We start from the raw sequence: 12,377 nt of genomic DNA on the forward strand, positions 1-12,377 counted from the left end.
ACTACCAAGTTCAGAGAGCACCAAGGACCCCACAAGTCTACCCTAGCCTTCTCCAACTTAATTCCCTTGGATGTGATGAATCACTTGTTTTGTGAGACGGCCGGCTATACAAAGTTGACAAATTCTAGCACTGTGGCAGTGAGATTTCTCTTTGGCTAGAGCTGGGGAAAATGGTTTAGGATTAAGCTACAATCTGAGAATTAGCCCCTTCGATCTCAGAGGGACTTAAAAGAAATTTGTGTTGATGTTGGCAGTTAAATCAGGACTTCTTTCATTAAGTTTTGGGATCCCATTTAAATTATTAGCAGAAAATGGGAAGATAGCAATGAGTATAATTTTAAGTCTGGTGCTGCCCAATTATTTGGGTCAGGGGTCAGCAACCTGCGGCTCTGGAGCCGCATGTGGCTCTTTCACCCCTCTGCTGCGGCTCCCTGTCACTCAAATTATGCATCACAACCACCAATGTGCGACACCTGCCGGCACATGATTTATTGAGCTTTTCAACCCCCGGTAGGCCAACCATGGATAAATCCAAGAAAAGAAAAGTTTCAGAAGAAAACAGAACATTTAATTCAACTACATTTGCTAGTTTTGTGGCCGCTCAAGAAATAGTCAGGCATGGGAAGGATTTTGTGGCTCCCGGTGTTTTCTTTTTTGTGGGTCCGAATGGCTCATTGAGTGTTTAAGGTTGCAGACTCCTGGTTTGAGTGAATATGCATATGAGAAAGAGGAAGCTTTGTCTTTCAGAAGTCAAGAACTCACAATATCTGTGCCCAGGTCAATAAAGAGGATGGTAATGGTGCCAATAGGGAGGGGTATGCTGGCGATGATGTAAATCAGGAAAGGACATAACTCGGCGATGTTTTTGGTCAATGTGTAGGCAATCGTTTTCTTCAAGTTGTCAAAAATCAGGCGGCCTAGAGCAGGGAGACAAGAAGATCATTGAGAGCTGCCTGAATACGGCATGCCACCTTCTGAAATCTACAACTCCTTTATCAGTTCAATCTGAACATTGTTGGTGGCCGGGTCTGCTAGAACACAATCCCAAGGAAGCTTATATTTCTTTGAGTGTCATTACTTGCACTGAAAAAAAATCAGCTTTCCAGCAATATTTCCAGGGCTAAGTCATTAGTATTTTCAATATGTCTTTCCCTTTGAAAGTGCAACAAGGGTAGACCTCATCCGTGGACAACTTCAGATCACTGCTGCAGAGGAGATGTTCTCAACATCTGATTCATTTCATGGAGAACGGCGAATCAAATGCCAGAAAATGTGACCAATTCCTGCTATTATATGAAGATAAGTAACAAACCATAAAGCTCTAAAAATTAAATGGATGGATGGATGGATGGATGGATGGATGGATGGACGGATGAATTTGAGATAAATTGGGCTAAGTTTGGCCATGATTGGGGCATATGACAAGTTAAAAACCAATAAAGGATGTTGTTTATCAGATATTGTGGCAATGATGGTTATGAAATTGTCTTCATATTTTCATAGGGATTCTTTTCTAGACATGTCCAGCTTGCCCTCAGATACATCAGAATTCCATGATCCATCCAGATTTAGCAGTGAAGTCCCCCCCCACTTTCTTTAAAGGTATACCAACAAATCAAGGTGTGTGGCTAAGGTTCAAATCATGGCCTGCTCATCTTACCTTCTTCAACTCCAGTAACAATGGATGCAAAGTTATCATCCAGCAAGACCATATCTGCTGCATTTTTAGCTGCATCAGAGCCAGCAATCCCCATCGCAATTCCGATATCTGCTTTCTTCAAAGCTGGTGAATCATTGACTCCATCGCCAGTTACAGCAACTACTGCTTCCTGGAGGACACAAAGATTGAAGAGTATGAGATACACCATGTCAACTTTAAATCCTGTGGACTTCCAACCATGTCAACTTTAAGACCTGTGGACATCATGTCCAACCATGTCCAACCATGTCAACTTAAGATCTGTGGACATCATGTCCAATCATGTCCAACCATGTCAACTTTAAGACCTGTGGACATCATGTCCAACCATGTCCAACCATGTCAACTTTAAGACCTGTGGACTTCTAACCATGTCAACTAAGACCTGTGGACATCATGTCCAACCATGTCCAACCATGACAACTTTAAGACCTGTGGACTTCCAACCATGTCAACTTTAAGACCTGTGGACATCATGTTAGCCACCCATGCTAGCTGGGGAATTCTGGGAGATGAATTCCATAGGTCTTAAAGTTGAAGTCCACAAGTCTTGAAGTTGCCAAAGTTGACCACTCCGATATGTGTGTGTGTGTGTGTGTGTGTGTGTGTGTGTGTGTGTGTGTTCCAAATTATTCCCTTGCTTGAGTCCTGTTGTGTTGGCATTTGTGATTTGAGATCTGTAGATAAATATTACGAAGAAAAACTACACTATCAAAAATGTTATTATTCTGCTACTGGGATGGCCAAAAGAATTATTATTACTATTCAAAAGGGTCTAATCTTTTGCAACAGATTGTTGGTATGCATGATGTGTGAACATTTGAACTCGATTTTTTCCCCTGACCCAACGATAAGAAAGAATACTTAATTTAAAAAAAAAAAAACGGATCGTAGTTTTGGTACTTGCTTTGTTTACAATTTTTTTTCAAATATTTTTCTCTCCGTTGATCTGTTTTCATTTTTTTTTTTAAATCTATAATTTCAGTGTGAGACAGAATTGGAACAATTAAATAAGTTCTGCTTGTTCCAAGCGGATTGATGCCTGATCCTGCTCTAGGCAGTTTGGGAGAGCAAAGCCATTGTATCAGTTCTAATAACATTTCAAAAGGATTATGTAAGAGGTTGTTAACCTTGCCCCAAATTGTCTCTTAATCATGCCCGAAGGAAGTGGAATGAAGCTAAACCTTCCACATTGTGGAATGAAGCTAAACTTCAGTTCTTGCTTTGCCTTTTGCAAGTGGAAAATAACACAATTTGGGGGGGGGGTGTTTTGTCATTTCTTCTGAGGTTGATTTGTGCAAGGCAAAAATGAGAAAGAGGGGGGACAGAGAGAGAGGGGGGGGAGGGAGAGGGAGAGAGAGGGGAAGAGAATATGCTTTCCTTCTAAGAGACTCAACTGGTTCAGATAGCTGAGTTCTGTTTGCATAGTGTTTCATTGAGCAGTCAACCCAAAGTTTATTGCAGCTCTGTAATATCAGGGGGGAAAAGATCTGAATATCAATCAATCAGAATAGAGCAGGAAGGGACCTTGGAGGTCCTCTACTCCAACCCCCTGCTCAAGCAGCAATCCCTATAATCATTTCAGACAAGTGACTGTCCACATTCTCTTCTTAAAAACCTCCAATGATGGAGCACCCACAACTTCTGGTGGCAAGCTGTTCCACTGGCTAATTGTTCTCCCTGTTAGGAAGTTTCTCCTTAGTTCCAGGTTGCTTCTCTCCATGATTAGTTTCCATCCATCGCTTCTTGTCCTGCCTTCTAGTGCCTTGGAGAATAGGTTGACCCCCTCTTCTCTGTGGCAGCCTCTCAAACAATAAGAGCCTTGGTGGTACAGGGGTTTAAGGCACCCTGTTATTAAGCTTATTAAGACCAGCTGCCTGCAATTACTGCAGGGTTCGAATCTCGCCAAGGCTCAAGGTTGACTCAGCCTTCCATCCTTTCTAAGGTAGGTGAAATGAGGACCCAGTTTGTGGGGGCAATAAGCTGACTTTGTATAAATATACAAAAGGATGAAGGCTATTGCTGAGCACATTGTAAGCCGCCCTGAGTCTTCGGAGAAGGGCGGCATATAAATCAAATTAAAAAAAAAAAATTCAGGTTTAAAGGTATGGAAGAAGCACTGTGAGTTGTAGTTTCTGAATGGGGTCATCAAATGTTAGACTGGCATTTGTTTCTTGTTAGTGTGGACTTAAAGGTTAAGTCCACCTCCAGATAGAGACCTACACATGACACAGTAGTAGGTAGCAATGGAAGACTGTTGAGAGTATTGTGAGCTGAAGTAGAGAGAAGGTGTTAGAGGGAAGCAGATGCAGAGAATCTCAATTGGAAAGCATCCATACCTTTGACATTGCCATCAATTACATGGTGCCCAACAGTTTAAGAGGATGGAGCTACTAAATGCCAATAGAATGTGTACAATAGATTCTTCGGCTTTGCCAGAACTAAAAGCTACTTTGGATGTAGCTAGTAGCAAAATAAGAAGAGTGGATCTTTCAGAACAAGAAGCCAAGGAGCAAAACTAAGTGAGTATCACTGAACAAACCAGCATCGACAAAGCAAGTTTAGCTTGATCTTATTTGTCTACTATAATTTGTTCCCTTTGGATTAGAAGTCATCCACTGTGAAAAGTAGACAGTGGTGCAACCTCCTTCACCCAACAGAGGTTCTTCTCTTCTCCTTACCTGTCTTTGACAGCCCTCCACGATGATCAGCTTTTGCTGGGGCGAAGTACGGGCAAAGACAATCTCTGAATGGTGGATTAGGATGTCGTCCAATTGTTCTAAAGTCATATCCTTCAGCTCCATGCCGTTAACCACAGCTGCTTTGGCCTCTCTGCAAAACCAGAGATAAAGGTAAAGGATTTACTGGTCAGCATTAGATGGTAACTGGGGACATGGTGAATCAGTGGCTAAGACGCTGAGCTTGTCGATCGAAAGGTCAGCAGTTCAGCGATTGGAATCCCTACTGCCACATAACAGGGTGAGCTCCCGTTACTTGTCCCAGCTTCTGCCAACCTAGCAGTTCGAAAGCAGGTAAAAAATGCAAGTAGAAAAATAGGGACCACCTTTGGTGGGAAGGTAACAGCGTTCTGGGCGCCTTTGGCATTTAGTCATGCCAGCCACATGACCACGGAGACGTCTTCGGACAGCACTGGCTCTTCGGCTTTGAAACAGAGATGAGCACCGCCTTCTAGAGTCAGGCTCACAAGAGCCTGGTAGTACAGTGGACTAAAGCACTGTTATTAACATCTGCTGCTTGCAATTACTGCAAATTCAAATCTCACCAGGCTCAAGGTTGACTCAGCCTTCCATCCTTTCAAAGGTAGGTAAAATGAGGGCTCAGATTGTGGGGGCAATAAGCTGACTTTGTATAAATATACAAAAGGATGAAGGCTATTGCTTAACGCATTGTAAGCCGCCCTGAGTCTCCAGAGAAGGGTGGCATATAAATTAAAGCAAAAAAAAAAAAAAAGGAATGACTAACACATATGTGCGAGTGGAACCTTTACCTTACCTTTACCTTATTAGGTGGTAAACAACAACGTGTCTTGTTTAGTTCTGTCTTGGAAGATTATGTAAGTATATCAACCATCACAGTTTGCAAAACCATGGCTTAGTGTTATTTGTAAGTGAGATTCAGTTGCTGTAACCTCACAATAAAGTTAGAGATAGTACTTCTGGGTGTGCTGAACTACCTCGCAAAACTGACAACAATCTTGCAAGTCTGAAAAGTACAGTACTACCTCAGTACTCATCGTTATTTGGTTCTGGGAGGCATAATGAGTACTAAAAACGATGAATACCAAACCATAAGATTTTTCCCATAAGGAATAATGTAGTAAGTCACAAAGCAGCTGGCAGCAACAACTTTTAACTTGTGCATTGAGTATCAAACAAACAATGAGTACCGGGACAACATTTTCATGCCAAAATAGCAATAGCACTTATATACCTCTTTATAGTGCTTTTACAGCCCTCTCTAAGCAGTTTACAGAGTCAGCCTCTTGCCCCCACATTCTGGGTCCTCATTTTACCCACCTCGGAAGGATGGAAGGCTGAGTCAACCTTGAGCCTGCTGAGATTTTAAACTGCCAAATTGCAGGCAACTGGCAGCCAGCAGAAGTAGTCTGCAGTACTACACCCTAACCACTGCGCCACCAAGGCTCATGCATTGAGTACCAACTTTGATGAGTTTCAAAGCAGTTGAGTACCAGGGTTACTACTGTACATCTCCCCCACCTCATCTTTACATGCAAGAAGAGCCTTGGTAGTACAGTGGTCTAAAGCACCCTGTTATTAAGACCAGCTGCCTGCAATTACTGCAGGTTCGAATCTCGCCAGGCTCAAGGTTGACTCAGCCTTCCATCCTTTCTAAGGTAGGTAAATTGAGGACCCAGTTGTGGGGGCAATAAGCTGACTTTGTATAAAATATACAAAAGAATGAAGGCTATTGCTTAGCGCATTGTAAGCCGCCCTGAGTCTCCGGAGAAGGGAGGCATATAAATCAAATTAAAAAAAAAAGAAGAAGAAGCTAGGCGAGGATCCCTTCTGAGATGTTTACCATGTCCCTATTCCTTCTGTGGGCTCAGCTGCTTCTTATCAGACTGTTGTCTAATCAGCAGCTCTTCCTCCTGTCTCCCAAGGTGACTTTCACATACCATTCCAAGACCTTGGAAGGAGAGGTTACTTTCTCCCATCCATTTCTGTGCCATCCTTACCGTTTGTTCACCTGTTCGACAGGAATGTTGAGGCGCTTAGCGATGTCTTCCACTGTCTCACTGGTAGCTGAAATGATCCCCACACTCTTAGCAATGGCTTTTGCTGTAATAGGATGGTCGCCTGTCACCATTATTACCTGCAGAATGGATTAATGGTGAAAAAAAATCAGTCCAAAATGTGTCTCTCCTAAATATTTTCCAGGTCCACTAAAATAGACCATCTGCTACTGTTCATGACTTTGGGTATCACGTTCCTTTCCAGAGATAAAATTTCAATAGGAAATAGGAAAAACCATTGAGTATGAATGTCTATAAAGATTCTCGGTCATCCAGGTCATGGCTGACCCAAAGGTGCTTTTTTCAAAAGGCCACTGGACTTTCTTTGTTTTCGCTTGAAGATGTTTTGCTTCTCCAAGAACTGAAGGAGCTTCTTGGATGAGAAGCAAAATGTCTTCAAGCAAAAACAAAGAATGTCCAGTGGCCTTTTGAAAAAGCACCTTTAGGGAATTGGGTATGAAAGGTCTACAATGAATTGTCCTTTTGTATTGTCATAATATTTAAGAGGATGGATGGATGGATGGGATTGTTGAGTTTTGAAATTGTGCTTGTGTCAGGACTCCAAACTACATTCGTTCCAGTGCTGACATAAGGAGGAGAAGAGGGGGCAGCTGGCAAGAGGACGCTTGACTTTTCACCTACTTATTTTCCCTGAAGATAATATCCCCTGGGAGATGGGATGGGAGGGGGGACATTCCTGGGAGCTGAAGTAGTAGATATGGGGAGAGTGATTTGGAAGATGGCCAATGAGACACAGAGAATTGGGGAACGGAAAGGGAAGGTTTGGGGTCAGGAAGTCAGTGTTGGCTACGACAAGTCGGGGGGACAGATTGTTGTGCTTAATAAATGAAAGATTTCATCAAAGACTATTTGTTTGGAAATGCAATTTATTTGAGACAACACCGAAACCTGACAGCTTGTTTTGGAGCTTTGAGAAATTGGGTATGAAAGATCTACAATCAATTGTCCTTTTGTATTGTCATAATATTTAAGAGGATGGATGGATGGATGGATGGATGGATGGATGGATGGATGGATGGATGGGATAGTTGAGTTTTGAAATTGTGCTTGTTTTGGAGCTTCCTTTGTTCATGGGAATTATTGCTCTGAAGATTTGGAAATTATTGTCCTTTGTTACTTTGGGGAAAAACCTACCTTGATCCCAGCACTACGGCATTTCATTACAGCATCTGGGACAGTAGATCGAGGAGGATCAATCATTGACATGAGTCCCACGAAACAAAGACCATTGGTAGGAAAATTCATGGAATCGGTGTTGAATGCATAGTTCTCTGGAAATTCTTCTTCTGGCAGATGCAAATGACAGAAACCTAGATTCAAGCAAGAAACCACAAAACAAACTAGGTTAATAGTGGGGAAAAAATGATATTCTAATAACCATCACATTTTATGGATCAGGTATCCTACTGAGGCATTTGTGATCCTCCCCAGCTTCCTTTAACCTGTGCTTAGTAATATCTAAATTGAGTTTAATCTCTTGGGTAACACATTATCTTGTTAAATGTGTCCAAGAAAATAGCCAGCAGAGCACTTATGTCAGCAATACACAGTAAAAAAAAACAAAAAAAACAGTGGAATCAATTTATAGAAGCAACTTAAGCAACTCAAAGCTTGTATCTTAAAAAGAAGTAAGTGGGCAGCCAATTAGTAATTAAACTTACGTATTTGCTTTCCTCTGCTTGGTTTAGCACAGTCTTATAAATAAATGCCACCCAACAGTATTGCCAAATAAAAGTTATGACTGTTTCTCTAGAACAGGGCTGACAACAGAAAGAGCAAATTTGTACATTTGTTTGTTTACAGAAGTCTCGGGTGAATGGTGAGATCTTCCAAGCATAGAGATGTCCAAAATGGGTAGGATTTGATAGTCGAACAGTTTCAAGGACAGTTTGGGAACATGTTGTTTTCACCTGTCGTGGGACATTTGGATGCTGTGGTGGCTGAAGCTCGCTAAACACTTCATTGGAGACCTAATTAATATTCTGGAATTCTCAGAATATTAATAGAAAAGAATAAGGTTCAATTGTGAAGCCCTTGATGCTCTCTGAGCTTGGTTGTTATCTTACAGATATTTGCAGACCCCCAGTTCCTTCTAGCACTGATGATGTTACCTAGAAACATCTGCAAGAAAGCAACCAAGCTTCAGAGAGCACCGAGAAGCCCATTTTCATGTCTGAAGGACACCTAGTGGGTGAAGATACTCTAGGACAGGAGCGTTGAACTCAATTTCATTGAGGGCCACATCAGGGTTGTGTTTGACCTCTGGGGGCCAGGGTGGGCGTGGCCAGCTCGATGTCACTCATGTCGGGGGCTCCTGTGTTGGCCCTAGCGCTCTGCCAGCGAAAATGGGCTCGCGAGCTCCGTTTTTGGCTGGAACAGCTTCCTGCAACCTTCTGCCAGCAAAAACAGAGCTTGGGAGGGCCGCACGTGGCTCTCGCAAGCTCCATTTTTGACTAGGATGGACTCCTGCAACCCTCCCGAGCTCCATTTTCACTGGCAGAGGTACCACAGGCCAGTCCTTCACTGTTTCCAAGATGGCCCCATGAGCCAGATCTAACCACCCCACAGGCCAGATCTGGCCTGCCGGCCTTGTGTTTGATGCAACCCTTTCTAATAACCTTTTCCTGTTAATTCAAAAAAAAAATGTATTTGCAAATCTTGACAGCCATACTTAAAACTTCTATCATAAGATTGAAGAAAATACCCAGTTGAATATCACAGAGCTTGCTATTTTGAATATGTAAAAAATAACATAAAAATTAATTAATTCCACAGCGACTAACAAATGCAGGACCTGCCTGTATTGTACTTGCTTTATGTTCAGATGTGGTTAATAACAGAGTTCTGCAAAACTATACTTTTCATTTCAGTGGGTTATAAGTTCCACGTGGCACACTTAAAGGCAACATATTGAATATTTCCAGTACTGACTACCATTTAGTATTTTTATGGATACTAAAATACTGTTAGATTTGAAATAATAACTATTCCTAGACTCCTATCTATCTATCTATCTATCTATCTATCTATCTATCTATCTATCTATCTATCTATCATCTATCTACCTCTATCTATCATCTATCATCTATCTATCTATCTAATCTATCTATCTAATCTATCTATCATCTATCTATCTATCTATCTATCTATCTATCTACCTACCTACCTACCTACCTCTATCTATCTACCTATCATCTATCTATCTATCTATCTAATCTATCTATCTATCTATCTATCTATCTATCTATCTATCTATCTATCTATCTATCTATCTATCATCTATCTATCTATCTAATCTATCTATCTAATCTATCTATCTATCTATCTATCTATCTATCTATCTATCATCTACCTACCTACCTACCTACCTCTATCTATCTACCTATCATCTATCTATCTATCTATCTATCTATCTATCTATCTATCTATCTATCTATCTATCTATCTATCTATCTATCTTACATTGCCTCCTTCCAGAATTACAGTTGAGCCAAACACGCTCCTTCTACTTACCAAGTACTCTTTCTCCCATTCCACCTAGGGCCAAATATGCTGTTTGGAATGCTTCTGCTTTCTCCTCATCCAGAGGCTCTTCTTTTCCATTAACCAGCATGGTTGTGCATCTCTCTAAAATCCTTTCAGGAGCACCTTTCATCACCAGCAGGAAACGCTTGTCATTAGGATCGTCAGTTTCATGGATGGAGAGCTGAAGTCAAAGGAGAAGCAATGACTGAAATGCACTGATCTATTGAGGGGTGGAGTCGGGGCATCTGAATGGAGCTGTTTATTGATCGGATGCCTTTCCTGTTGTCAATGCAGAGTTTTGTTCAACAGATATATTCTCATTGTGCCCAGAGAGAGAAATATCTGCCTCTACCAAGGATCAAACTCACAGCCTCCTGATTGTGAGGCGACAGCTCCACTTCTATATATTATAACATGTGGGCCACACCAGGCCTGGGATCATAGTCCCACCATTCAGTGACACCAGGAAAAGAAGTTGGCCTGAGAGAGAAAAAACTAGTTCTTAATGTCAACTTGCAAAGCTTTCAAGTTGCCATGAGCAGGAGGGAGGGAGAACTGAAGTGAATTCCATACATTCTTTCTGACCGCAATCAGAAGGAGAGTGTTAGGTTTCACAGCCAGCCAAAGTGGTTAATTGGAGAATGTGATTTATGACATGGCCAGAGAGGAGGGGAGAGACAGGGTCATAGGGGAACGTAAATCTACGTAGGATCAGTCCTAACTACATCCTAGTATTGCCGGAATGTTGCTCCTAATAAATGACTATATTTCCTTTGAAGTTTGGATCATGGCTCATGAATTAATTAGGGCATCTTTCAGAAACTTGACACTTATTTAGTGAAATTACAATGTCACTGAACATTTAAATTACAGCTACTGGGTTGACTCCCAAATCAATTGGATTGTGTACGTCTTCGAAATTGCAAGCCACTGTGCTGATTTCTTTTTAGTTCTTAGATTCATAACTGATTTTGATTTAGCAGCTTAAGACAACTAACATAGAGATCTCCCTTCTTTTATCCCCACAATTAATTTGCAAATTCGCTTCGGCCAATGTTTTCCAACACAGAAGATAGACTTGAAACTGGTCTCCCCAGTTTAAAAAAATACACCTTTGCTGTGTTGTGTGTGTGTATCCATATATACGCACATACATACAAGTCAGCCTTAACTGATGACTACCAAGGGTAGTCCCTACAGTTTTCTTAGTGAGATTTTTTAAAACTGGTTTGTCATTGCCTTCTTCCTATGGCAAGATTTCCACTTCTAATTTCCAAGGGTCTAACTCATTAAATAATATAAGGAGTGAACTTCAGCAAACAGGATTCCTCCATTTGGCGGTCCTTGATTCGTGGAAGACCATTCTGGAGTCTAATAAACCTTTTCAACACAGTGAATGGAATTAAACATTAAAAAATGGAAAATGTTTCCCTGTCCAGTCATGTCCGACTCTAAGGACCAGTGCTCATCTCCATTTTTTTTGCCCGAGAAACTCAGTGTTGTCCAAAGACATTTTCCATGGTCGTGTAGCCAGCATGACTATACATCAAAGGCACACAGAATGCTGTTACCTTCCCGCCAAAGTGGTACCTATTCATCTACTTGCATTTGCATGCTTTTGAATAATACCTCACCCCGGCTAAAATACGACCTCATTTTCTTCAAGATGATCTATTTTTCACCCAGGCATCTTGCAGTGTTTTAGTTCACAGGACAGCCCAGAAAATCAAATATTACCTGATACTTGTTAGTGGAATTGAAGGGGATTTCAGCCACTTTCCGGTTTTTCTTCCTAATGTCCATGACGTCGCCCAAAACCACTTCTGAGAACTTTAGAAGAGCTGTTTCTGAAGCATCTCCCACGACTATTCTCTGGAGATTTTGAAAATTTACCTCAGTAAAAATCTCACATCCCAAAATTATTATGTACATTTTTGTTACATTAGCTATTCCCTTTATCATATATTGTATCTCTGATTTGAGCCTCATTATAAAAGAAAAAATATGCTCTTTTTTCATGATAAACAATAAAGGACTTGTTTAAATGAATTCTGAAAAAAGACAGCTTTCCACACTAAAAGTCACATGGCTTCTAAACACTTCCAAATAGTCTCTTAATATGGTTTAAATACACAGCCCACAATTTAAATTTTCCCCTCACCACAAGGACAGAGCTGCAGCTCATTTGGTATTTTATGGATTTTGAGAGGGGCAAAATGTTTTTAGCCCATTTGCAATATGTCTGAATTTGGGATCGGAAAGTAAGAAAATGTGATATATTTTCTTGAACCAAACTGTGTTTGTTCATAACACCAACAGATTCTTTTAAGGGAACATTTTATGTTAAAAAAAGAAAAA

General features: G+C 41.1%; 1 protein-coding gene across 1 annotated transcript in view; it reads right to left on the bottom strand.

The window, feature by feature from the left end:
- Window positions 1–12,377, bottom strand: part of ATP12A (ATPase H+/K+ transporting non-gastric alpha2 subunit) — a 45,136-nt gene that overhangs the window by 10,669 nt on the left and 22,090 nt on the right. The window contains exons 11-17 of the mRNA XM_070952191.1: window positions 11,757–11,891; window positions 10,008–10,200; window positions 7,629–7,804; window positions 6,417–6,553; window positions 4,381–4,531; window positions 1,661–1,829; window positions 763–917 (exon numbers count right to left, since the gene is read on the bottom strand). Of these exons, the coding sequence (XP_070808292.1) occupies window positions 763–917; window positions 1,661–1,829; window positions 4,381–4,531; window positions 6,417–6,553; window positions 7,629–7,804; window positions 10,008–10,200; window positions 11,757–11,891 (1,116 nt within the window). The remainder of the gene's footprint in view (window positions 1–762; window positions 918–1,660; window positions 1,830–4,380; window positions 4,532–6,416; window positions 6,554–7,628; window positions 7,805–10,007; window positions 10,201–11,756; window positions 11,892–12,377) is intronic.

The sequence above is a fragment of the Pituophis catenifer genome, unplaced genomic scaffold (assembly GCF_029215685.1).
Source record: "Pituophis catenifer annectens isolate HBS135680 unplaced genomic scaffold, rPitCat1.0.hap2 SCAF_12, whole genome shotgun sequence".
Lineage (NCBI taxonomy): Eukaryota > Metazoa > Chordata > Lepidosauria > Squamata > Colubridae > Pituophis > Pituophis catenifer.